The sequence below is a fragment of the Punica granatum genome, chromosome 3, assembly GCF_007655135.1.
Source record: "Punica granatum isolate Tunisia-2019 chromosome 3, ASM765513v2, whole genome shotgun sequence".
Lineage (NCBI taxonomy): Eukaryota > Viridiplantae > Streptophyta > Magnoliopsida > Myrtales > Lythraceae > Punica > Punica granatum.
In genome coordinates, this window is record NC_045129.1 from 1,866,875 (window position 1) to 1,890,212 (window position 23,338).

At 40.3% G+C, this 23,338-nt stretch overlaps 3 protein-coding genes across 6 annotated transcripts; 2 read left to right on the top strand and 1 right to left on the bottom strand.

Moving 5' to 3' along the window:
- Window positions 1-1,921: 1,921 nt before the first annotated feature.
- LOC116198832 (monogalactosyldiacylglycerol synthase 2, chloroplastic) lies at window positions 1,922-5,545 on the top strand. Its single transcript, XM_031529085.1, has 8 exons — window positions 1,922-2,670; window positions 2,952-3,124; window positions 3,689-3,850; window positions 3,958-4,099; window positions 4,221-4,445; window positions 4,532-4,594; window positions 4,679-4,753; window positions 4,954-5,545. The coding sequence occupies exons 1-8, from the start codon at window positions 2,383-2,385 to the stop codon at window positions 5,212-5,214; spliced, it is 1,389 nt and encodes a 462-aa protein (XP_031384945.1). The 5' UTR covers window positions 1,922-2,382; the 3' UTR covers window positions 5,215-5,545.
- Window positions 5,546-7,020: 1,475 nt separating this feature from the next.
- Window positions 7,021-11,416, top strand: LOC116200000. 3 transcript variants are annotated; one of them, XM_031530637.1, is made up of 3 exons: window positions 7,021-7,080; window positions 8,037-8,388; window positions 8,979-11,416. In XM_031530637.1, exons 2-3 carry the CDS (start codon window positions 8,045-8,047, stop codon window positions 11,221-11,223), a joined length of 2,589 nt encoding a protein of 862 aa, XP_031386497.1. In that variant the 5' UTR covers window positions 7,021-7,080; window positions 8,037-8,044; the 3' UTR covers window positions 11,224-11,416. The 3 variants fall into 3 exon arrangements, with proteins under 3 accessions (XP_031386497.1, XP_031386498.1, XP_031386496.1); XM_031530638.1 differs by having other exon boundaries at window positions 7,054-7,192; XM_031530636.1 differs by lacking the exon at window positions 7,021-7,080 and adding an exon at window positions 7,105-7,358.
- A 679-nt stretch (window positions 11,417-12,095) lies between these two features.
- LOC116201810 lies at window positions 12,096-15,823 on the bottom strand. Of its 2 annotated transcripts, none has more exons than XM_031533228.1 (4): window positions 15,362-15,823; window positions 14,326-14,369; window positions 13,880-14,180; window positions 12,096-12,725 (listed from the first exon to the last, which is right to left on the bottom strand). In XM_031533228.1, the coding sequence occupies exons 1-4, from the start codon at window positions 15,387-15,389 to the stop codon at window positions 12,418-12,420; spliced, it is 681 nt and encodes a 226-aa protein (XP_031389088.1). In that variant the 5' UTR covers window positions 15,390-15,823; the 3' UTR covers window positions 12,096-12,417. The 2 variants fall into 2 exon arrangements, with proteins under 2 accessions (XP_031389088.1, XP_031389087.1); XM_031533227.1 differs by having other exon boundaries at window positions 15,441-15,821.
- Window positions 15,824-23,338: the final 7,515 nt, after the last annotated feature.

Below are 23,338 nucleotides of genomic sequence, written 5' to 3' on the forward strand. Positions count from 1 at the left end.
CTTTTCGTCTCCATCTCAACTTGCAACAATTCAAGTCCATTACGGACAGTCACACCACGGAAGAAATCTAAAAAGCTTTTATATGCGCCTGTCAATTGACAGTGATAAAGTTGGGAGAAACATTGACATTAAATAATGCCAATGCCATAGTAGATGAGGATAAGGTCAGCTTGGATTGTCCTATTGGTCGCCGAGGTCAACGATGTCCTATTACGGATGTAGAGATTCATCGAATATGCCAAAGGAATAATTTCTACTTTACAACACGTGAGAAATAATTTGATAGGTAAATGGTTAAGAGATCAGGTTGGATAGGTTAAGAGATGCCTCCTTGTCTTTGATAGTCGAGCATAGTCCAGAGGTGGCCCCAACGGTTAAGTTGTCATAGCGAATATTGAAGACATGAAAGGATGTTTCAGAGTTGTCACCGTCGGGAGCCAAGGCCGTCATATTTTCTAGGATTCCAAAGACAACGTTGTGCTTGTTCTTGGAATTCGTGTCTTCGGTGTTGGGTGGAGTTGGGCAGTTTCAAGTGGCGGATCGTGGGGACGGGCTGGCCGTGTCTCCCAGAACAACTATCACTTGTGGCGATGGAAGATCAGCCTTCTTATCGAACCGAAGCCAAGGGCCGCAGGTGTTAGGGATCACCAGCAAGCCGGAGATGCAGTGGCCTTGCTCATGTCCGGTGATACCACAACCATAGCAAAAAGTTATGAGATTTTCGTATTTGAAGTGGCCCAAGAGGCAGAGTTGTTGTCTCTTTCGATGAGGTAGCCCAGGCACAGAGGTTGACAGATCAGGACTTTGACCACCACAGGCGGAGTCATAAACCATTTGTGGAGAGTGGCGGTGTCTTTCTAGTCAATATCAAGTACTTCTCCCGCCCTCTCAATCAGCGTAGTGATATTATCAATGGAAAGCATTTCTGGCGGCAATGTCGCGGATCTGGATCCAGACGGTGATGGTGTCTTGAGGCTGTAGGTGCGTGTTGGTGTGTTTGTGTGGGGTCAAAATCTGGTATGAGGCATTTAGAAGGAGATGGGGAGAGGCCGATGAGAGGAGGGTCAATGCAAGCGAGAAGAAGTACATGTTGGTAGATGGAGTGAGTGAAGAGGAGTTACTCAGTTTGTTGAGGGAATTGAAGATCGGAGAATCTGCCATTTCTGGTTCTTCATTAAGCAACCGTGCAGAGAACGAGGGAGAAGGGGAGACCGAAGCTTCCAACAAAGGGAAGATAGAAGCTCTCAATGAAAAGAGAGAACCTAATACGGGCAAATCATTCATAAGTTTTACACTTGAGAAATAATATATGCTCGTGTTGTCTATGACAAATAATGTATAGCTATTTTTCAGCGACATCACGAATATACCATACGTTAGTCGTATATTTCCTTATTTTAGAATTTCTTGTCGATTAAAAATGTCGATAGAATGCGCATAACCTACCGATCACTTCATCCAACTTGCTAGTTGAGACAAAGCTCAAGGAAAGCAAGCGAGACAATTGTCCCGACACATATGCAATCCTTGTTCGTCGAACTATGCAAATACACGAAAGCAGAAGGCCGCGGGAGCAAAAGAAATAAAAAGGAAGGGGCAAAGAAACAAGACAATCCTTCCTTCACCTGACCCGACAAGCAAATACCTAAAGATAGAAGGCCTCGGGAGCAAAAAAAAAAACAGAGCAGAACAGGGGAACCAACTAACCGTCAAAGAAGAAGAAAGAAAGCAACCAATTGACCAATTACACAAGGGAATGGCAAGCAAATGCCCCCTAGGACGAGGAACCAAGAAAAAAGAAAACATTATTAATCAATACGAAAATAAATCATCATCGCTGTTCATCCAGGAAGAAAGATTCGAATCTGCCAGTCCGAACATTCCAACCCCAAATGCGAATCTGACGGCTCTCAACTCCAAAATCCCACCATCGAAATTCCGAAAAAAATTGCAAGAACCCCCCAAGAATCAACCCGAACCCAAAAAGCATCATTCCTGGCATCAATCAACCCCCCAGCAATAATAAACCCTCTCCTCATAAATTGAACATCCAATTTTAGAATTTAAATGCTCCCCCGAATTCTGCAAGCTTGACTCGAAATCAACCCGTCGGATCCTTCCCCTGTTTCCCTATACATTTTCTTTGCTTCCCCTCTGTTTTCTCTCCTCGCCACCCGCCAGCTCTCCTCTCTCTCTCTCTCTCTCGCTCTCTCTTCCCCACCTGCCGGCAAGCCCACCTCCGTCCAGGGGAAGGGACGCTGACCGGCCGGTCGGGGCCCCTCCATTCCCCGCACAAATCTGCTCAAGAATTAGTCAAGAACCGAGCACCTCCCCCCCCCCCCGGGCGGGTTCTCCTCTGTTTTCTTGATTATTATTGTTATTATGGTTATGGCCGTGGGGCATCACAGGAAGTCTTCCATCACCGAGAAGCTGTTCGGGGGCTCGTATTTTGGCGGGAGCAGCAACCACGTCGTCGGGCACCGAAAGTGCTCTGTCGAGTTCGAGGATGATGACTTCGAGGAACTCGACGATGCCTTGGAGCTCACGCAGATTGGGGCGGAGAGGACCAAGAACGTCCTGATCTTGATGAGCGACACGGGAGGGGGCCACCGAGCCTCTGCGGAGGCTATTCGGGCTGCTTTTCAGCTGGAATTCGGGGACGAGTACCGGGTAATTGCCTCAGATTTGGATAAATGATCATCTGCTGATAAAAACAAGAAGAACCCTCTCTTCTTCTTGGCTTTTCACAAAGTTTGTCGGTAGTTGGCAATAAAATTTCTTTTCTTTCGATATTTTCTTTTTTGTGGCCTTTCTTAGCTGAATTTCATCCCAAATTATTGTTCTTTTAATCCATTTCCAGCTTAAAAGTTGCCCCAATTACAAATGATGCAGAAAGGCCAATTGCTAGAAGACCAATTCATAATGTGTTTTTTTTTTTGGTGATTTTCCAGATATTTGTGAAAGATGTGTGGAAGGAATACACAGGGTGGCCATTGAATGACATGGAGAGGTCCTACAAGTTCATGGTGAAACATGTCCAGCTGTGGAAGGTGGCCTTCCACAGCACTTCTCCCAAATGGATCCACAGCCTCTACCTCGCCGCCATCGCCGCCTACTACGCCAAGTATGCCGCTGCTCATTTTCCTGTCTTGATATATTTCATAACGCTGTAGCTAATTAGAACCGATTCACTGAATTGGATGAAACATGTGAAGTTCATTTTCGCCCAGGAGCAACTCATGGGCAGTAGAAAAAGGAGTTGCTCGCAGCTTGCAGCTTGCAATAGGGATTAAAATAAACTCTTGTCTTTGCCCTATTGAATGTCTCTATGATGTTGTCAGCTCATCAATCAAAATTTTGTATTATTTTTTTTCCCTAATATTTTGATTTAAGCACATGCCGTCATGTTAATTTGTTGGTTTTGGCTTTTGCCAACATGATTTCACGTCGATGGGCCCTTCCTCCATCTCTAGAAGTTAACAAAGTATTGGAAGGTGACAACTAATTTTGTGTACTAAATGACACAATCGTGTTGAAAGTTACAGCATCCATCCATCCAAGACAGTTTCCGCAAAACACTAGGCATGAGCGAACCGAATCTTCGGAAACTAATTAGGAATTCCTTGTTTATTGCTTACGTGTCTATTCTCGTGGAGTTACTGATTTTCGGAACTCATCTGATTTGAAGGGAAGTCGAGGCGGGTCTAATGGAGTACAAGCCCGATATAATCATAAGTGTCCACCCTTTGATGCAACACATTCCCCTGTGGGTCCTGAAATGGCAGGGGCTTCAGAAGAAAGTGATCTTCGTGACGGTCATCACGGATCTCAACACGTGCCATCCCACATGGTCGGTATCCTGAAAGCTTGACGAGTTCTTGTTTCATTTTCTCATCCATTTTTGATGAGTTGAATGCCTAGCTGAGTCTTTCGTTTTCATGCTGGGATTTTGAGCAGGTTTCACCCGGGGGTCAATCGGTGCTACTGCCCTTCACAGGAAGTGGCAAAACGAGCCTTAGTGGATGGCCTTGAAGAGTCACAAGTTCGGGTTTATGGCCTCCCCATAAGGCCGTCTTTTGCCCGGGCTGTTCTTTCAAAGGTGTGAAGTTACAAAACATTTTGTCGAAGATTTCTTGCACTCCTGTTACCAGTTACCGCCAAATAGGATGTAGAGTTCTGATATTCGTGACTGTCTTTGTACCGGAATCACCATTTTGCAGGACAAGTTGAGGGAAGAACTCGAAATGGATCCTGATTTGCCCGCTGTTTTACTGATGGGAGGTGGAGAAGGGATGGGCCCGGTGAAGAAAACAGCCAAGGCACTCGGAAATTCACTGTTTGATGAAGCTCAAGGGAAACCGATCGGTCAGTTAATAATTATATGCGGGCGGAACAAGAACCTTGTCTGTACTTTGCAATCCGAAGAATGGAAGATTCCAGTTAAAGTAATTATTGTCCGAAACCCATCCTTGAACTCATACTTTTCATCACGTTAAAGACTTACTGATCTTACCTAATTTTGCTGTCACAGGTTAGAGGATTCGAGACCCAGATGGAGAAATGGATGGGAGCTTGTGACTGCTTAATAACTAAGGTAGTTACCGTACTTGTTTCCTTTATCGTGATTTCCTATCATTACTTGCTTAATCTAACGTATCTGGTCATTTTTTAATTGCAGGCAGGGCCCGGGACGATCGCCGAGGCACTTATACGAGGACTTCCAATCATCCTGAACGACTACATTCCAGGACAGGTTAGTGATAATGGCTAATTCTGGTTCTTTTTTGGCTGCAGAAAAATGTCCACAGTTTCCTGTTTTCCTTTTCTAGGAAAACAAAACAAAAAGATGGTAACAAGTGCCCGGTTTGTACTTGAAGATATATATTTCTCGAGATGAAAGCATAAAATCATAAAACTCGAGTCCTGATCTTTTTATTTGGATTGGCAATACAGGAGAAAGGCAATGTTCCGTATGTCGTGGACAACGGGGCAGGCATTTTCACTCGGAGTCCTAAAGAAACTGCAAGAATTGTGGCCGAATGGTTCAGCACAAAGACGGACGAGCTCAAGAGAATGTCCGAAAATTCCCTTAAACTAGCTCAACCGGAGGCAGTGTTTGACATCGTGAAGGACATCCACGAGCTCGCCCTACAACGGGGGCCACTCGCCAACGTCCCCTACATATTGACTTCCTCATTCACAAGCTTAATCTGATGATATTCAATCCGTCAAAGTTCCACTCTTTCACCTGTTCAAGCTTTACGGGGTTTTGGTCTTCTTCGCTAGGATTTGCGATGTACAGCTAGGTATTGGTATTGCAGTAGCATCGTCAACATTCTTTGGCCACAGATGTTTGCGAAACGAACGAGAAATTATTCAAAATTTCTTCTGCCTTCTTTCACTATGTTTGGGGAGGGTCGTGATTCTTTTTTGAAGTTTTCCATTTTCATCTTTCAGGTAAGAATTAATGTAGATGTTCTGTAAAAACAAGTGTCTTATGATTCCTCAGTTTCATGGAAATTAAGTTGCCCCAAAGTCTCTCAAACTGTTCGTTTCCGCAATATTAATTCATGTCTCATGCCTCGGACATGTCCATCTATTCGGAAGCATACTGCGAAGTTTCGTTTTGATTGGAGTGACAGTTACTGATAATGTTACTTGCAAGTTTAGTATAAAAACCTTGACTGACTTGGAAGCATATAATTCTTCAGCTGTATTCCATGCGATTCTTATGCATTTTCGACCAAGCAAAATATCTAAGACGAAAAAAAAAAACTGTATGCTGCGGTGCACTCCTCGGTGTCCGATTAGGGGAACGCGCAAATTGCAATGTAACGATACAGTTGATAATATATTATTCATTGAACACGAATAATTCTTTCTTTCCAGTTCACCATGTTTCTTCTTTTGGATAGGGCCTATTGTTGCGTGATAGTTTCTTTGGGTCATCCATTTGAATCGAGGAGATTCTATGTACAATAAGCACAGTCATGTCTTGTTTGAAGAGCTATAAAATAAAATAAAATAAATAAAGGTCATGAAGATTCCTCAAGCAAATTAAAATGGGCCATCTTGCAATTTTATGGAAAGGATATCTACAATTCAAGAAACACTATTATTGCGTTTAATTTCAAAGTATGATTTTAAATCAAAGTATAATTTTAAAATTAGATTTTGATTTTGAAAGAGAGTTGTATAAATTATTATGTATGGAGCCAACCATTTAACTTTATATGAGTTATTTTGTTTTGTTGTTGGTAGAATTAAGTTAAAGTGTAATTTTAAAATCACACTTTGAAACTAAATAAGTTATATTTTTGTATTTTTTTCAAGTGCAATAACGGTCGATCATTCTAACGAGAAATACAAAAAGAACAAAACAAAATTAAAGGCATAGAAAGTTCCAACAACGACAATCGATCTTAAATTTCAAACGAAATACATATTGTTACACTACAATCCTTTTCACTTTTTTTTTTCCATTTTAGAAAATATGTCTTTTGAAGTGCACCATACCAATCATGGAAAAGGACTTTTTACAAAAGGACCGATTCCCAAAATCTATTGCCCTCCAATTTTACTTCTCGTTTCAATTTGCCCCATCTCAGTATTCAAATTGCTAAGAAGGCCATAATTTTTCATCATATCATAGCAAGCAATGATCCTAAGAGAATCACCTCAATTCGGCGTCAAATATCATATGATCCTTGAGGAACTATATTGCCATTTCCTAGTTTGGGATTTTTCAATACAAAAAGAAATTATACAGATGATATAGAGAAAGAATGTATTATCACAAGGCCAACTAAGGTTAAGAATTTTTTTTTTTTGAAATAGAATGTATTATCACAATGCCAACGAAGGTTAAGAAAAAATGTGGTCCCTTTCCCATGTCAGTATTTTTTTCCAAATTTCAAAAGGACCCCTCAGCTCTTATTATTTGTCCACATCCGGTCCCTCCCCAACAATTACTTTGCAAACGAGCCCTTCCCCCGTCAATTTCCATGTCCGCTCTCCCCTTTTTCGCCTATTTCTGAAAAGCCCCAAAATCTAGGGTTTCTCTCCACGCGCAGGCCCTCGGTGAGCTTCCTTCCTTCTCCATCCTTCTCTGCAAAATTCCCAACCTTTCAATCTCATCCCTCTCCCCTGTCATGTCTTGCATCCTAAATTTACATCCTCTGCATCCACAGCAGTAGAATCACCTTACTTTTCCTCTTCCGTCTCCTCTTCCTCCTCCTCCTGCACTTCTTCTTCCTTCTTTTCTTCTACTTCTTTCTCTGCTGTGATGGATTCGTTGATGATTGTTTTGTAATGTGGTTCCTTTCGTAGGTTGATAGCATGTTCTGTATGTGTGATTGGTGGGTTTTCTCTGAATGTTCTTGCTTTGTTGTGTTTATAGTGAATTCATGGTTGTGGTTGACTTCTACACTACCAGCAACTGATCAGCTTCTGTTCTATGACCCCCAAAAAGTTTTCTGAATAATTGAGATTTTTTCTTTGCTGCACTGGATGCTATAACATGGTTCAGATTAGGAGCAGAACCCGATCTGAATGCATGGATCAATCCCTGCATGAGATTTGTAGGGCCCTCATAGCTGTGTCAAACGTCAACCATCCCAGTATTTTTATTTATTCTTTTTAGTGGGAAGATAGGGGACTAAGGTTTTTCATATTGCTGAGGTTTTACGATGCATCTATCATGAAAGTTGTCTGTACCAGCATTACGTTGGTCTTTGTTGACATGACAATTTTGAATATTGAGGCCCTGCAAACGGGAAAATGATGTTAGTGAAGCTGGTTAGTGAAGCAGTCCATAGGGTGGTGAACTAATGCCCAAGGATTTGTCAATTTTCGCTATATACTGTATGAAGCTTTTTTCTCTGTGCATAATGCAGCATTACTGATGTAAGATTCTTTGTTTCTTTTATCGTCTAGACTGAAGCAACTTGCGCCTGGAAATATCAGTTCAATAATATGTGTGACTAATATGTCGCAGAACAACAAGTAATAGTTCTTTTCTTTTTAAATTTGTCTAGATCTTAAGATGGCGAAGGGCAAGCTCATACTAATCTGTCAAACGGGTGGTGAATTCACGACTAATGATGACGGTTCAATGTTGTACAATGGAGGCGAGGCACATGCTGCTGAGATTAACGGTGACACGAAGTTCGATGATCTCAAGCTAAAACTAGCTGAGATGTGTGATTTGGAATATAAATCTCTAGCAGTCAAATACTTTCTTCCTCAGAACAAGCGAATCCTCATCTCTATGGTTAGTGACCGAGATCTCAAGCGGATGTATGATTTCCATGGGGGTTCAGTCACTGCAGAAATTTATGTCTCTGGGCAAAAAGGCTTCGATCCTCAAAGTGTTCCCAATGGCGCAGGGTAATTAGTTGTTTTTACTTTTCCAGCAAAACCTGTCATCTTTTGCCAGTCCAAACTATGGCTTTTGTCATTTTATTTCTAAAATAATTGGAGATATGGATTGCTAAAAGGAATTTGTTTATCTTGTGAAAAAGCTGAATTTCAATAGCAGTTGATGTCCACGACTTATAGGGAAAAACAGAAAATGGATATTTAGATGACATAGAGAGACAGAACTATGCGCTTTTCAGGATGTCAAAATTTTTAGCTCTATTAGACAATGGATCAGAATTTTCATTACACTAAGGCTACATATGAGATATGTATGGTTTGTTTAGCCATGATTCACTTTTGAAATTGTTCTTGGGTGTGGTTTTATATCCTTTATTGACCTTTTCTTTATATGTTTCTTCCTTCTTAGTTTCATATCTACAAACTTAAAAAAAGAAAAAAAAAAAAAAGATTCTGAAATTTTTCCTTCAACTATATTTGTGCCGCTCTTTCTGGTGTCCAGGGATTTTGTTTTTGGTGTACAAATCAAATTGGCAACTTCCATTTTGTACTCATTCTGTATATTTCTGCATTTAAATCCGTGTTGTTACCAAATGCAGGAACAGTGCGATCAAACTCGCTGAAACGGTGGCTGCTGGCAGAGCAGAAAATGCCGCCTCCGATGTCCCTTCCACTTTAGCTGCCCCGGTGGCCCCTCGTCGCCGAGCAAAAGCTGGGGATTCTACTGTCTCTGGCGCTCCCAATAACCGCAGTCGTTCTCGTAGTGCTGCTGCAAAGCGCAAGACCTCGAAAAAATCCACTGCCCATGCTGATACAGAAGATCCTCACCCTCCTAACAGTCCTGTGACTGCTCTGCCTGAACCAGTTGAAGTTGACCTTAGTGCCACACCTGCTGACACTGTCAAGAAGCGGAGACGAACAGCTTCATGGAGGACTGGTGCTAATGGCAGTTTAACAATTGGATCTATCCTTGATGATGGTACAGAAGCAAGAGAGAGCACACCTCAAGTAAAGAGGTATACACGAAAGCTCTATGACTCTGAAGATGAAGATGGAGATGGAAGAAACATTATACCAATTGAAGATGTCCCTGGTTCTGAAATGGTGGCAGCATGGAAGGATGCGATCACTGGGGTGGGTCAGGAATTCAAGAGTGTGAGCGAGTTCCGTGAGGCTCTCCAAAAATATGCAATCGCCAACCGATTTGGGTACCGCCTGAAGAAGAATGACACGAACCGTGCAAGTGGGACGTGTGCAATAGATGGGTGCTCGTGGAAGATCCATGCATCGTGGGTCCAGGCCACTGAGACATTCACAATAAAGAAGATGGAGGAGTCACACACTTGTGGGGGTGCATCGTGGAAGGCTGCCCACCCTGCAAAGAATTGGCTCGTGGGGATCATAAAAGAGAGGTTGCAAGATAGCCCTAATCATAAGCCAAAGGAGATTGCTCGGGCAATTTTCCGGGACTTTGGGCTTAAGTTGAATTATAGCCAGGTGTGGCGTGGAATCGAGGATGCTAGGGAGCAACTCCAGGGCTCGTACAAGGATGCTTATAGTCAACTTCCATGGTTTTGTGAGAGAGTGGTGGAGGCGAATCCTGGTAGCATCACTGAGGTTGTGTCCAGTGATGAAGAAAGGTTTCAGCGGTTATTCGTCTGTTTCCATGCCTTGGTGCAGGGTTTTCAGAATGCCTGTCGGCCCCTTCTTTTCCTTGGTGCCACATATTTGAAGTCAAAGTATCACGAGATTCTTTTGACAGCCAGCTCATTGGATGGGGATGATGCTGTTTTCCCTCTGGCATTCGCTGTTGTGGACACGGAAAATGATGATAACTGGCGCTGGTTTTTGGAGAAGTTGAAGTCGGCTGTTGGTCCCTCGAGGCCTTTAACTTTTGTTGCTGACATGGAGAAGGGTATGGAGAAACCGGCACTCGAGTTATTTGAGAACTCCCACTTTGGATATTCGATCTTCCACCTCCTCGAGAGCCTCAAGAAGAACATGCGGGGCCCTTTCCATGGGGATGGGCGGGCTGCCCTGCCTGGCCAGTTGTTGGCTGCTGCCCATGCTCTCAGGCTAGATCGTTTCACCTCCTATACTGAGCAAATGAAACGGGTCTCCTTAAAGACTTACGACTGGGTAATGCAGACAGGCCCTGAGCACTGGGCGACTGCCCTGTTCAAGGGTGAGCGGTTTAATTACATCACATCCGATGTCTGCGAGATTTATGCTAATTGGGTGGAAGAGATAAGGGAGCTGCCCATCCTGCTGAAGGTAAGTGCAATAAGTTCAAAGCTCATCGAGTTAGTGAATTCCCGTCGAGCAATCTCAGCTGAGTGGTCCACGAGGCTAACCCCTTCTTATGAGGAGAAGCTGCGGGAAGAATCTTCCCGAGCACTTGGGCTTAGAGTATTGTTCTCAACTGATACTCTATTTGAGGTCCATGATGATTCAACCCAGACCCATGTGGTTGATCTAGGCAAGTCTGAGTGCACTTGTTTGTCATGGAAAGTAACAGGCCTTCCCTGCCGCCATGTTATTGCCGTCTTCAACAGCACAGGCCGTAGTTTCTATGACTATTGTCCCCTATACTTCACTGTGGATTCTTACCGGGCTGCCTATGCTGGTTTAATAAATCCCGTCCCAGTCAACGAGAGGAATCTGATTGATGAAAAGGATGATTCAGACGCCAAAAACATACTCCCTCCTAACACCCCAAGACCACCAAGCTCGCAGAACAAGAGGGTGAGCAGATCGGACGGGAAGGTGAAGAAGAGGGAGATGACTTGCAGTAGGTGCCATGGCGTTGGGCATAACAAGGCAACTTGCAAAGAACCCTTGTGATCTATGTTTCCGTCATAGGTTTACATTGTATCAAGCTTTGACTTCCGTTTCGATGTAACTAAGTACGTTAATGGTAGTGTCTGGGATCTGTACGTAGACAGCTTTCTGAGCTTGAATGAGTGAAACTCTTTAGGTTCTCAAGATGCAATTCCCTGTATAGTTGTCTTTGCATAAACAAAGTTTTGAACTCATACTATGTTTGGATACTCTTCATTAAGGGGTTCGGAAGGGGAGGCGTGCGGAAGGCTATGGAAGGTTAAGGGGAGAGAGATTTTGAGGGGTTAGGAAGGTTTTCAAAATCGCTGTTTGGATAGAGCTCATTAAAGGGTTTGGAGGGATATGATTGAATTATTTTTATTATTTTAAATTTGTTTTGGGGTTAAATTGTTAAATTATTATTATGATGCATAAAAACCTCCTAAAGCCTCCCCAATTGGAGGGTTGAGAATTATGGTATTTGGAGAGATTGAGGTTTGAAAATCCTTATAAAATTTTCCCGAATAAGTTTATTGGAAGGGTTTATAACACTTCTAAACTCCTTCCCCTCCAAAAACTCCCATACTCCTAAATCGAAACATAGCGTTAGTATTGCTTCAAGACGGATTATATGTTTCAAACACAACTCCATTATTGCTGTTAAAAGGATTCAGCTTATGTTACTCCTCGCCGAAAGTTCATTTTCCAACAATGAACCGAGGTGTGGCTTGAGCTTCAGAAATTGGAGTCGTGTCCAGATCCAGGAACCTATTCGAGAGGCCTTGTATCAATGCTGTTCTAACTCTTATTATGTGAACTGGCAAGAACCAACAAAACTGAACAGCCGAGAAAAAGAGAGAGCTTATCCGAAATTTATCTTGATGGCTTCATGACAATGTTAAATTCAACATAGAGAGAGAACATTCATTGAAGCAAATAATCTCTCGATAACACCATCGGTAAGTCTGCTGATCGATAAGATTTGCAGCACCAGTTTACCTACATAATCTGCAAGAAGATACTACTCTGCAACTGCAGCCTCTCTATCAATAGCCTATAACCATGATTGACAGAGTACATAATGAGCCAAACTCTTTCTACATACCACAAACCTCCATTGATCTGACTGTTGAAACACGCTAAGTCCGACAGTCCTAGTATAGGGAGGAAGAACTCATTTTATATCTACTGACCTACATATCCTTCCATTGTGTACAATCACTCGATCTCAGTTATGGCCTTACCAGCCCGTACAGAAGAGCCTAAACAGACAGGGCAAGGCGGGTCCGATTTTTCCTGGGGAGGCGTTTTGTGCTCTAAACAGTCTGCATGATAGAGGTGGCCGCAGACTAGGACAGCCACGACAGCATATTCACCAGCAGAGGGAGCAAGTAGAGGTCTCCTTTTCAAGAGGTTGTGACAGATGCCGCAGGCAATCTTCTCTGGATCCAGCAAACCCGAATTGGTGTCCGCAGAGTTGGATCGGATTATTATCTCAGGCACACTGAATGCTCTCTCTCCCTCGTCTGCAAGAGTAAAAGGGTAAAGATTCAGCACAGGGAGATGTGTCATCAATCATTGGGCTTAACCGCACCGCCATAATTTCCAATGCGAAATAGAGATAAGATCCCATAGAGACCCTATTAACTGGGTCTAACTCTGGCAAGAAAGCAAGACAAAGATCATCCTTTTTCAACAGAGTGAGCAAACAAATGAAGTACAATGGATGTTCCGACGTGACATTAAAGACAGTTTGAATCATCCAAAGGAAATACTTTCCATGAATTTTTCCTTGAACTCAAACATTCAAGCCTTGTTTTGGGTTTCCCAAGGAAGGGAAACAAAAAAACAAAAAAAGAAAAAACGAAAAAACGAAAAACGAAAACTTCATTCAACAGCAAATGGGATTTCACAGATTTATGGCTTGAGATAACACACCAAAAATAAAGTGCAAATAAACAAATTACAATATAAAAAACAACGTGACAGCATACTTTCAATAGAACAGAAAATTGGAACTTCGTTTTCCGCTAAAATCAAGTTTCATTGTGCTCAGAGTTGACCTATCTCATGCATAATTCGACGTAGTAAAGTACCAATCCCAATTTGCCATTTCACAGTTAGTAGACTGCAGTATTAGAAAAATTGATCAAATTGATATAAATAGAAAACAGTACCTGTATAGTGCCCATAATCAGGGTTAGCCATCTTGAAGGAAATACTTTAAAGACAATGGATGTTCCGACGTGACATTAAAGACATTTTGGATCATCCAAAGGAAATACTTTCCATGAATTTTTCCTTGAACTCAAACATTCAAGCCTTGTTTTGGGTTTCCCAAGAAACAAAAAAACAAAAAAACAAAAAAAAACAAAAAAAAAACGAAAACTTCATTCAACAGCAAATGGGATTTCAGAGATTTATGGCTTGAGATAACACACCAAAAATAAAGTGCAAATAAACAAATTACAATATAAAAAGCAACGTGACAGCATACTTTCAATGGAACAGAAAATTGGAACTTCGTTTTCCGCTAAAATCAAGTTTCATTGTGCTCAGAGTTGACCTATCTCATGCATAATTCGACGTAGTAAAGTACCAGTCCCAATTTGCCATTTCACAATTAGTAGACTGCAGTATTAGAAAAATTGATAAAATTGATATAAATAGAAAACAGTACCTGTATAGTGCCCATAATCAGGGTTAGCCATCTTGAAGGAGAGCTTCTCATCCCATGAAGAACCCTTCCCATGAGAAGTCGATGGCCTAAAATAGGTCCCGGAATTCCGCCAATGGTGTTGATGGCCGTAATGATGGCGTGAACGTTTTAAGTATATTGGACGACTGAGATTTTGCCGATGTTGCTGACTATGACGATTAGAGGAGAAGTGGGCATTATGCTGCTTCCCAGAACGGTCTGTCATGTCTTTCCGAGAAGAAAGGGGCTTCGATTCTTTTGAGTCAACTAAACGTGAAGCTTTCTGCAAAGCGAAACTAATAATTACCCATGCACTCAAAGGGCACATCAGAATATATGGAGAAGTAAATTAATGAACCATCAAGAAGGCACCATAAGGGAAAAACTTCCATGGAAGAGTTTATCATAGAAAGGAAAAAATTCTGAACCTTTTTCTGTGATAATTCCATTGCAGATGAACATGGTATGGGCTCTGCAACATTTCAAAGTAAAGCACTCAATCGGTTGCTCTTACTTCCAAGGTTATATTGAATTGAGCCAAAGCCCAGAAGTACACAAATATATAGCTGTAAAAAAGATCTCCACATAACAATGCACATCAGAATGCTCATTTATGCAACAGAAGTTCACTTGCTATATTAGCAACTAACCGAACATTTGAAGGTCCATACATGTTTCGTTCATGAATCTGAAGTCTAAGCCCATATAAATCAAACGTTGTATGCACTTCTCCTTTCAATTACCCACTAGACTATAACGGCATGATGTGTATATCCTATAAAGAGAACTGCACTGTTCTCAGATATAAAAATTACAATAATCACATATGATGATGAACGAAAAGATCAACATCGCATGCTGATTCGTTACATAAGCCCAACACGTGGACGAGGAAGACATCGGAAGCAAACAGAACAGCCTGTAGTCACTGAGGCTCAGCAGGGAATTTGATTATTAACTCTACATAGATGAACCCAATTCCCCTAATTTTTCCCCATTGATGATTTTGTATTATTCCACAACAAAGAAATAGAAACCGGCATTTCAATCTACATCCTTAGCTTATGCCAAGTAAAATCAACTCTATATTTACAGAATCCAAGCGAAATCCTTACTTCCCTGACAAGCTCCACCTGAAGAACCCTAATCAAGATACAAACTTTAAACTCCCATTACCTTGTACATTTTCCAGGTTACCCGGAAAGTCCGAGAAATCGTAAATTAACCCAATTCCTCCCTTTCCCCCAACAAATAGCAATCCAACAAAATTCTACCTCCCCTACAAATCCAATTAGAAATTTTACGGTTTGTGATCCACATTTTGCAAGTGGAGGAAAATGCTTCCTTTCAGGCATCAACTATCCTCTCATACGACAACATCTGAAAACTCGAAATGGCACGACCCAGAATGAAAACCGTCCTTCGTATCGAATCCCAACAAGCAAAAGACTAGCAAGTTACAACCTTTCTTCTGTACTTTCACTCTCCACATCTTCTAGGGCAACGAGAATGCGAGCAGACGCTGGAAATGGGAAAAACGTACCAGGGGAAGAAGAAGAAGTAGAAGGGTGGCCCTCGTTTTCGGGGCGATCACCGGTTATCGTTCTCTGTCGTTTATTGCCCATAGAGTAACAGCTGCATAAATTAGTAAACGCTTCAACTGGTCTCTACCGACCGATAACTAAATTTGTACCCGGCGATGCAAAATATTGCAGATTAACAAGTTGAGCTCTCCCTCTCGTCTCTCTCTCTCTCTCTCTCTCTCTGAGTGTTGGCGGTTTCAGAGTAAAACAAGGCCTTCTCCTTTCATTTCCATGGAGCGTGTGGACGGCCGGGAGTGAGGCGGCGATGGGCCTTTAACGGCGGTCACGTCATGCAGCTTGGACGTGGCGCGCGGTTCTTCGTCGAAAACATGTCGGAGATTCTATTTTGAGATAAACTTCAATCAAGTATTTTATTTTGTTGTTTAATGATATTAATAGTAATAATAATTAATGACTAATGATCTATAGTCTCAACAATTAATCCATCTATTTATATTATATTATGTTATTTAGACTCATCGCATGGGCCTCACCATGGCTCTTTATTCGAAATGATAGAAATTTTCATTCGTAACCCTCACTCTTGATGATTGACCATTCACATCCCTTCTACATTAATATTTACTTAGATTTTCTTTCACATTTTCATTATTAATTTTTTCTCGAATTTTCGCAACATGGTTGTATATTAGATATCATGGAATAGATTATTTATTTCAAATTTTTTTGTTATTATAAAATTTGTAAATACAATAATACCAACATAAATAAAGACAGCAAACAAGTCCGTGCAACGCGGCATTAGGATGACTAGTTTCTGGATAAATTACATCAAATCAAATTAGTCTGAGGAGACTATTAAAAAAAAAAGTTTGATGAACCGCGATGTATCATTAGCTATACTAATAATTTCTTGTTTCAATTTATCATGACCTTGATCCATAATTACCGCGTGCTGGCAATAATTTTTTAACCGTGACGTGTCGCGGTTCGTGCTGACTGCTAAGGAAAACATTAAAATTGGTGTCTTTCATTCCATGGTATGATTGAGATCTTGGGCCAGGCCGATCTTCCCACTTAGGGCCAAGATTCTGTAAAGGTTTATTGGGCCTCCTCATTGGAGCCCAGGCCCATAAGTGCCTTCGGGATCGGAAATCCGCACCTTTGCCGCGCAGTAACAGAATCGGAACATCGTAATAGGTCCAGTTGGGACACGTGATCGTACAAAATAGTCCTGATTATGAGATACCGACCATTATGCCACGTTAATCGGCCGTTTTAAGTTAGAGGTGGATTAGGTGCACATCGATCGAACGGCCGATCGCAAGAGAACTATCAGGAGAGTGCTCGAAGCTCCACTAACAACAGTGACAACACTTGTCAAATGTCGAAGCATGCAGCCCGCCACACGTCGACGGCAAAGGACACGCAAGACGACGACAACTTCGTTTGCTATTTATGAATGTTGGAACTCGGAAGAGAGGATCAAGCTTGTCATCGTCTACGCTGGTAGTGAGTACGGCTTATTCTGCACAGCAAGAAGAAATGGTTGGGGTTGAAATGAGGGCAACCGAGGATGCGAGGCCGGGTGCTTATAGAACTCCGCCGGGAGGCCGGAGCTACTGGCCGCCCAACATGAGCGGCACCACCATGCTCTTGGGTGGTCTTGTCCTTGCCTCCGCTGTCGGGTACTATTGGCTTTATGCTGACAGGAAGCAGGACCGGGCCAAGGAGGTCAACAGGACGGATGGCGGATCCGTGGAGCCACCCGAGTCTCGGCTCCCCCGCAAGTAGATACGGAGTATGTGTCTGCTGCTTCCTGCTAGCTAGCTAGCTAGCTGGGGTGATACCAATATCGATACACAGTACACATATATATATGTTGGATGTTTTTCCTTCATTTTAGGTTTCTAAGTTGACGGTGTACGTACGTATGTGCAAATTTTGTAATGTCTTACTTGATTTCGATACTGTTTAAATCGGTTTGAGACCTTCTGGAATTTATCAAATAATTTTCCCACCCATTCCCTATGTTTTATTTTTGTGTGAATTTATTTATCTTCCTTATATGTTTTTTTTAAATGTTTGATCGATAGTTAAGATCAACACTTGCGCTTCTTTTATGCTCGATCGATAAAAGTCGATCGTAGTCCGGCTGACAACACTTCCTTTTTTACGGCGAGATTAATCCTTGTTCGGACTACTCTATTGCACTTCTGTTTTTGCCGAGAGAAATTAACAAACCATCTAAAGAGAGAGGACCATTTTTAATCTTTTTTTTGCCCGTGCCTATGCTTTATTTTTATTTTTATTTTTATTTTCCAATTTCTTGTCGTAAATATGAACTGTCCACGTGAAATCCGGTCATTCAAAAAGATATATAATTTACTCGTTTCCCTCCAAAGAAACAGGCTGTTTGATCTTCTGCCAGGCTCGGCTCGGCTCTGCGCTGCTCTGAAATCTGAAGTGCAGACCTGCTCTGCTCCTACCATGAGCATATATGGTTGCAAATTGGTACTTTCATGGATCATTTGCCTCTGTGCTTAGATATAGGAGATAAGATTTCAGAATATATAAGTAAATATACATGTGTGTGTGTGATATTATAAATAGAAAGAGAGTGATGGATATGTCCGTGGAAATTCACGCTGATCAGAGCTTTACCTAATTTGAGTTCTTCTAGATTAGTCGAGGTGGTTGGAATTTCGGATATCAAAGTGCATATCATTGATTCAGGTGAATCAAGGTAATTAAGTTTTCGGATATTTGCATTAAAAAAAGAAGAAGAAGAAGAAGAAGAAAATAAGTGGTGGTGGTGAGATCTTAGATTGTTGTGGAGTTGAGCTCATCGGTGGGGGAGACATGGCATGGCATGGCAGGACCCTCGTGGGTTCCACTTCCTGACCTCTGAGCAGCCATTGACAGTAGCGTACCAACCTCGTCTTCATTCACTTCAGCAAACATATCTTGCTTACCGGCCAATGCTTCACCTTAACCATCCTATTATGTGCTTGTTAACTTCGACCCATTTATGAAAAAATTTCGACAATTAGGAATACTACTGTTTCGATGCCGTTTCCATCGCAAACATCGGATTGTCCCTTTCGGGTCTGCTTTACCATGCTTAGGAGATGATCACATCAAACTGTCCCATCACGGCCTAAGCCAACTAGATTGTGTTATGAATGTGCACGTGTATATCTGTATCGTTTAATGATACATTTATTCATTGTAAGTTTGAGGAAAGAACAAACATTTCGTCATGGTACATTGACTAAAATATTTGATTCGTGATTATTGGAATGGGAAAATTCACGTTGGATGGTGGATGTGTTTGTTATTTGTTAATAAATCGATTCGGATTTAATTCGAATTGAATTAGTCGGAATTTAATGGATTTTTGAATATTAGTCGCATTAAAATATTTATATCTATAAATATTTGATTTGATGCATGGCTCTGCCAACAACGGAGAGAAAGAAACGTTTTATCTTAGCGGTTGGTGCAGATCGGGCCAGCAATGGCGATGGCCTCCCGATTATTGTCCTTTTTTGTTTCCCCTGATCTTTCAATACTGTACTGACAAAAACATAATGCAGCAAAGCATAATAAATCAATATATAATATATCAAAGCAGAACAATACGACTCTATAGAGTTTAGAGCCCTCAGTTCCTGGTGAAATATCGAAAACCTTCGGCTTGTGGTAAAAGAACTTCTGAAATATCGAAAATCTTCAACTCGTGGTGAAAGGAGTTCTCAAGTGCTCGGTAATGACCTCTCTCTTCTTTAATGTGGCTCATCGGGCTCAGGTACGTTCCACTCCTTCGTGATTCTTCTATAGAAAGATACCAATTTATAAGTTTGACATTTTAAGTGGTCGCTATACGGGATTACACACCATCTCTCGCCCAAATTCACGAATGACCTTTTCGTATCAATTTCGCAGTTAATCCTCTTTTCATCCACTGTTTCTGTGTTTCTTGGGCATCCAATTCGTTTATTCCTGCGGAAGAAAATAAAAGCTGTCATCTTCTTGGATCCACTATAATGACGGGATAAGTTAAATTGTTGTAAATGTCCCATTAAACTATTAATGTATTTCTTACATCAATTCAATAAATCTTTTGAATACCACTTTACCAAATCTAATATATGTCGATTTATGAGGACAGCGATTCTTGAGACGACTCTGAAGTTGCACAGAAGAGTTTGAAGAGGAAGACTGATAGCTCTCCTTGGGTGATCTCACGCACCCTTCCTAAGAGCATTGAGCTGCTGAAACCTGATTTTGATGAGTTGAAGAAGAGCCTGGTAAGGGTACTGCTAATAGATGTGCAGATTTGATTGCGCAATGGGACATGAAGATGATGTGCCAAGAGAATTGGGTGTTTGTCACCACCTTCTTTAGTTGATCTGATGTATACTGACAGGATGAACTGTCTCTGATGATTTGGATTGGAGAAAGGGTAAAAAAATGAAGGCTGTTTGGACCGCAAGAGAAAAAGAAAAAAGAAAAAAAAAAGGACATATTCAATTGGTATTTATGATTTTATATTGGTGTTAAAAACTCTTTTATGAGCAAAATTTTTATTACAGCTTAACGAAATATATACATACAAGCTCATGTAGATTTAGTAATATTCGTATTATGTTTGGGATTGTAAGAAAAAAGTATTAGTTTATAATTTGAAGTTTTCGTTCGAGTTTTAACTTTTTCATATAAAAATTGATAAATATTTACCATGCAACGCGTAGATATCAACTAATATACAATTAATCGTGGTCATATTTTCAATGTGGCATATCGACTTGATTTATTTATGCCTTTGCGTCTAATTAGATTTAGAGGATCATGTAGCTAGATACCTTCAACCGACTGGCATCCGAAATCATTCACCAAACACGCCCGCACGCCTTAGGATGTGGTCGATTATTCGGAAGTGCGTTGATGAAACATCTGTCCGTCCTACTTGGAAAGCAGGATATGCTGAATTAGCGTCTACCTGACTGTGTACGTGGAGATTCCATTCTCCGGGAGCATTTTTGTTTTAATTATTTGAAGCTTTGGATTCAATTTTGTTCGAACGCTATTTTCCTTGTTAAAATTTCCTTGTCATTTAACGCGTGCATTGATGTTAATTATAAGGATAAATTATACCGGTAATTCAAAAAGTTTTACAAATATTTCGATATGGTATAAATTTTTTTTTTGCTACTTGATAATACAAAATATTTCAAAGTTGTTTCAGTACAGTACAAACCGTTATCTCGCCATTGATACTGTCGAGCCGACATTGATGGTGCAAAACAGATTTTTGTGGGACGTTACATGATGATGCAAATTGTTTTGAAGTTATAACTTAATAGTACAAAATATTTTACGTAAGTTACATGATAGTATAAAATTTACGGTCTTGTAAATGGCGACTTGATGGCGTTAATGGTAATATAACAGTTTGTACTATACTGAAACAATTTTGAAATATTTTATATCATCAAATAGCAAAAAAAATTATATCATGTTAAAACATTTATAAAATTTTTTGAATTATCAGTGCAATTTACCTTAATTATAATTCGCGGTGATTTCCTAACATGCACCGTTCAATCTAAACACATATCTCCACGTTGGACGCAGAAAGCACATCATCACCTGTAGATTTTGATGTGTTGTCCCATAAGCATGCCGTTGGTTTGGTCGGATCAGTCGAACCATTAAATTATTAACTCCTTCAAAAGTGGCAACCGTAAACTCATAAACTAATCCTACCATCATTAAATAAAGCACAAAATTAAACCAACGAAGATTTTCAGAACACGCATCCTATGTTAGATATTGTAATTATCATACAATAATAATTGAAAAAAAAAATGAGAGAGAGAGACGGAAAACAAGGATAAAATTATACATAGCTCAAATACGGAGCAAATTGTTGTACTGATGTGGGTTGCTACACCTATTTTCAGATTTCGGTTTGATCAATTTTCATCAATGAAACTTTTCGTAATAATTTATTTATTTTTTCTATCTATTTCTTTTATTATTGACACAGACATGTGCGTCCCGTATGATAAAAAATTACACGCACGCAAAGTGTGTGCGGACCTTATCTTTTTATTAGTATACGTATTTTTATTCACAAATGATAAAAAACATGTTCTTCGTCCGATGACCCACTTATCTCATTTCACTGTCATCCTTTCCCATAAAGACGAGGATTCTTCAGTTCTTTGATTCCTCCTGCTCTCCCTCAAAATTTGGCACCGCGACAGCCCACTGATTCAAAATATGTTTCCGGAGTCTTGTTTAATCTTAAAATTTAAACTGATAGCTAATTACTTATAAATTTATGATTATCTACTTAATTTTTTCGATTCTTATTTTTAACACCTGTCCTCATATGTCGATGGGTGGACCATCAAGTGCCACACATTGCTAGCATCTGTCTTCAACAATTGACTACGAGCTGGACATTCTTTTTAGTGCTCGAACGAGGGGAGACAAATTGGCCTTGCATCTCCTACTCAAAATTAGGTCGAGTTGATAGATTCTGAAACCCAATCTTTTATAAATTTGTGATTTACGACTTAATTTTTGTGTGTGAGAATTTTACTCTCGACATCTTTACTTTGATTTCTCAATTATTATCTCAATATCTAATCTTAACCGTACACTTATTACAATCTTTACTACTGTGAAATGCTTAGCGTGATTATGTTCATCATTTCGACGAATTATCGAGTAGAATCATATATCAAATTAATCAAGTAGATGTAGGATAGTATTACGTCTGGTTAGATGCGTATTTAGTTGACGAATTCCTCTCAATTTGTTTGTGTAAGTTGATGTGGCAACCTTAGCCTTTCACGTTTTACATAAAGAAGACTAGTTTATTTATTTAATTTCTTTTTTTATTTTCTTTCTAGTCTCCTAATAATTCCTACCGAACTTGAATAGACATTGCATATCATGCATCGAGTCAGTACTGATAGTGAACTTCCATTGATTCCCATTAACATATACAAGCATAATCTCTTTTTTTTTTATTCCCCCTTTTCCTTTATTGAAAATATAAAGCTTAAATACAAAATACAAAGGGAAAATAAAGATTAGATGAAGGAAAAGTTGATTCTGGCGAGGAATAATTTCTGGCCGTCTTTTATCCGGAACAACTGCCACCTTATCCGAGGAATAAATTAGGGAAGAGAAGGAAAATCTGTATCCTCATTCTTATTATAATTTTCTATTGATGACGAAGTGATTGGAGAGAGTACCCAATAAATCCATCATTGCCATTTCCGGACTGTTTATTTACTGTAATAACATTTGTCGAGCTTAATATGAGCACACAATCCCTGTTGAAAAAATTTTAAATGATCCTACCTCGTAATGATGTGAACAGGAAAAATCAATAAGATTATTTCAATTAAAAATACTTATCATAATTAATCGAGTGATTAACAATTTTATTCTGATTATTGTAATTTAATTGGTGCTTCCTCATATTACGCGGCGAGAGGGATCACGAAATAATCTCTCTCCTTCTTGTATATATCTATCCACGTATGTTTCATGACATCTGATGGTTATCTTATGCATAGTTCGCAACGAGTTAGATGTAAATGGGGGGTCGCTTTCGATGAATATTGGATGTGGTCACTGACCTGTCAATTTTTTCATGTATTACTCAATGGCTGGATTGGGGGATTTTCCCACATTCACACAATAATTTATTTTTTTTGAGAATTTTATTTCAAGGAGAAAATGAAAAATATCAGTGCCCACTCACAATCAGTGAGCCTAACCAATCATACGAAATTATACTGAAGAAAGAGAGTATATATTCCCAGAAAATGCTTCTGGAAGGGTTGGAACCCACCAATTGGTAAATCAC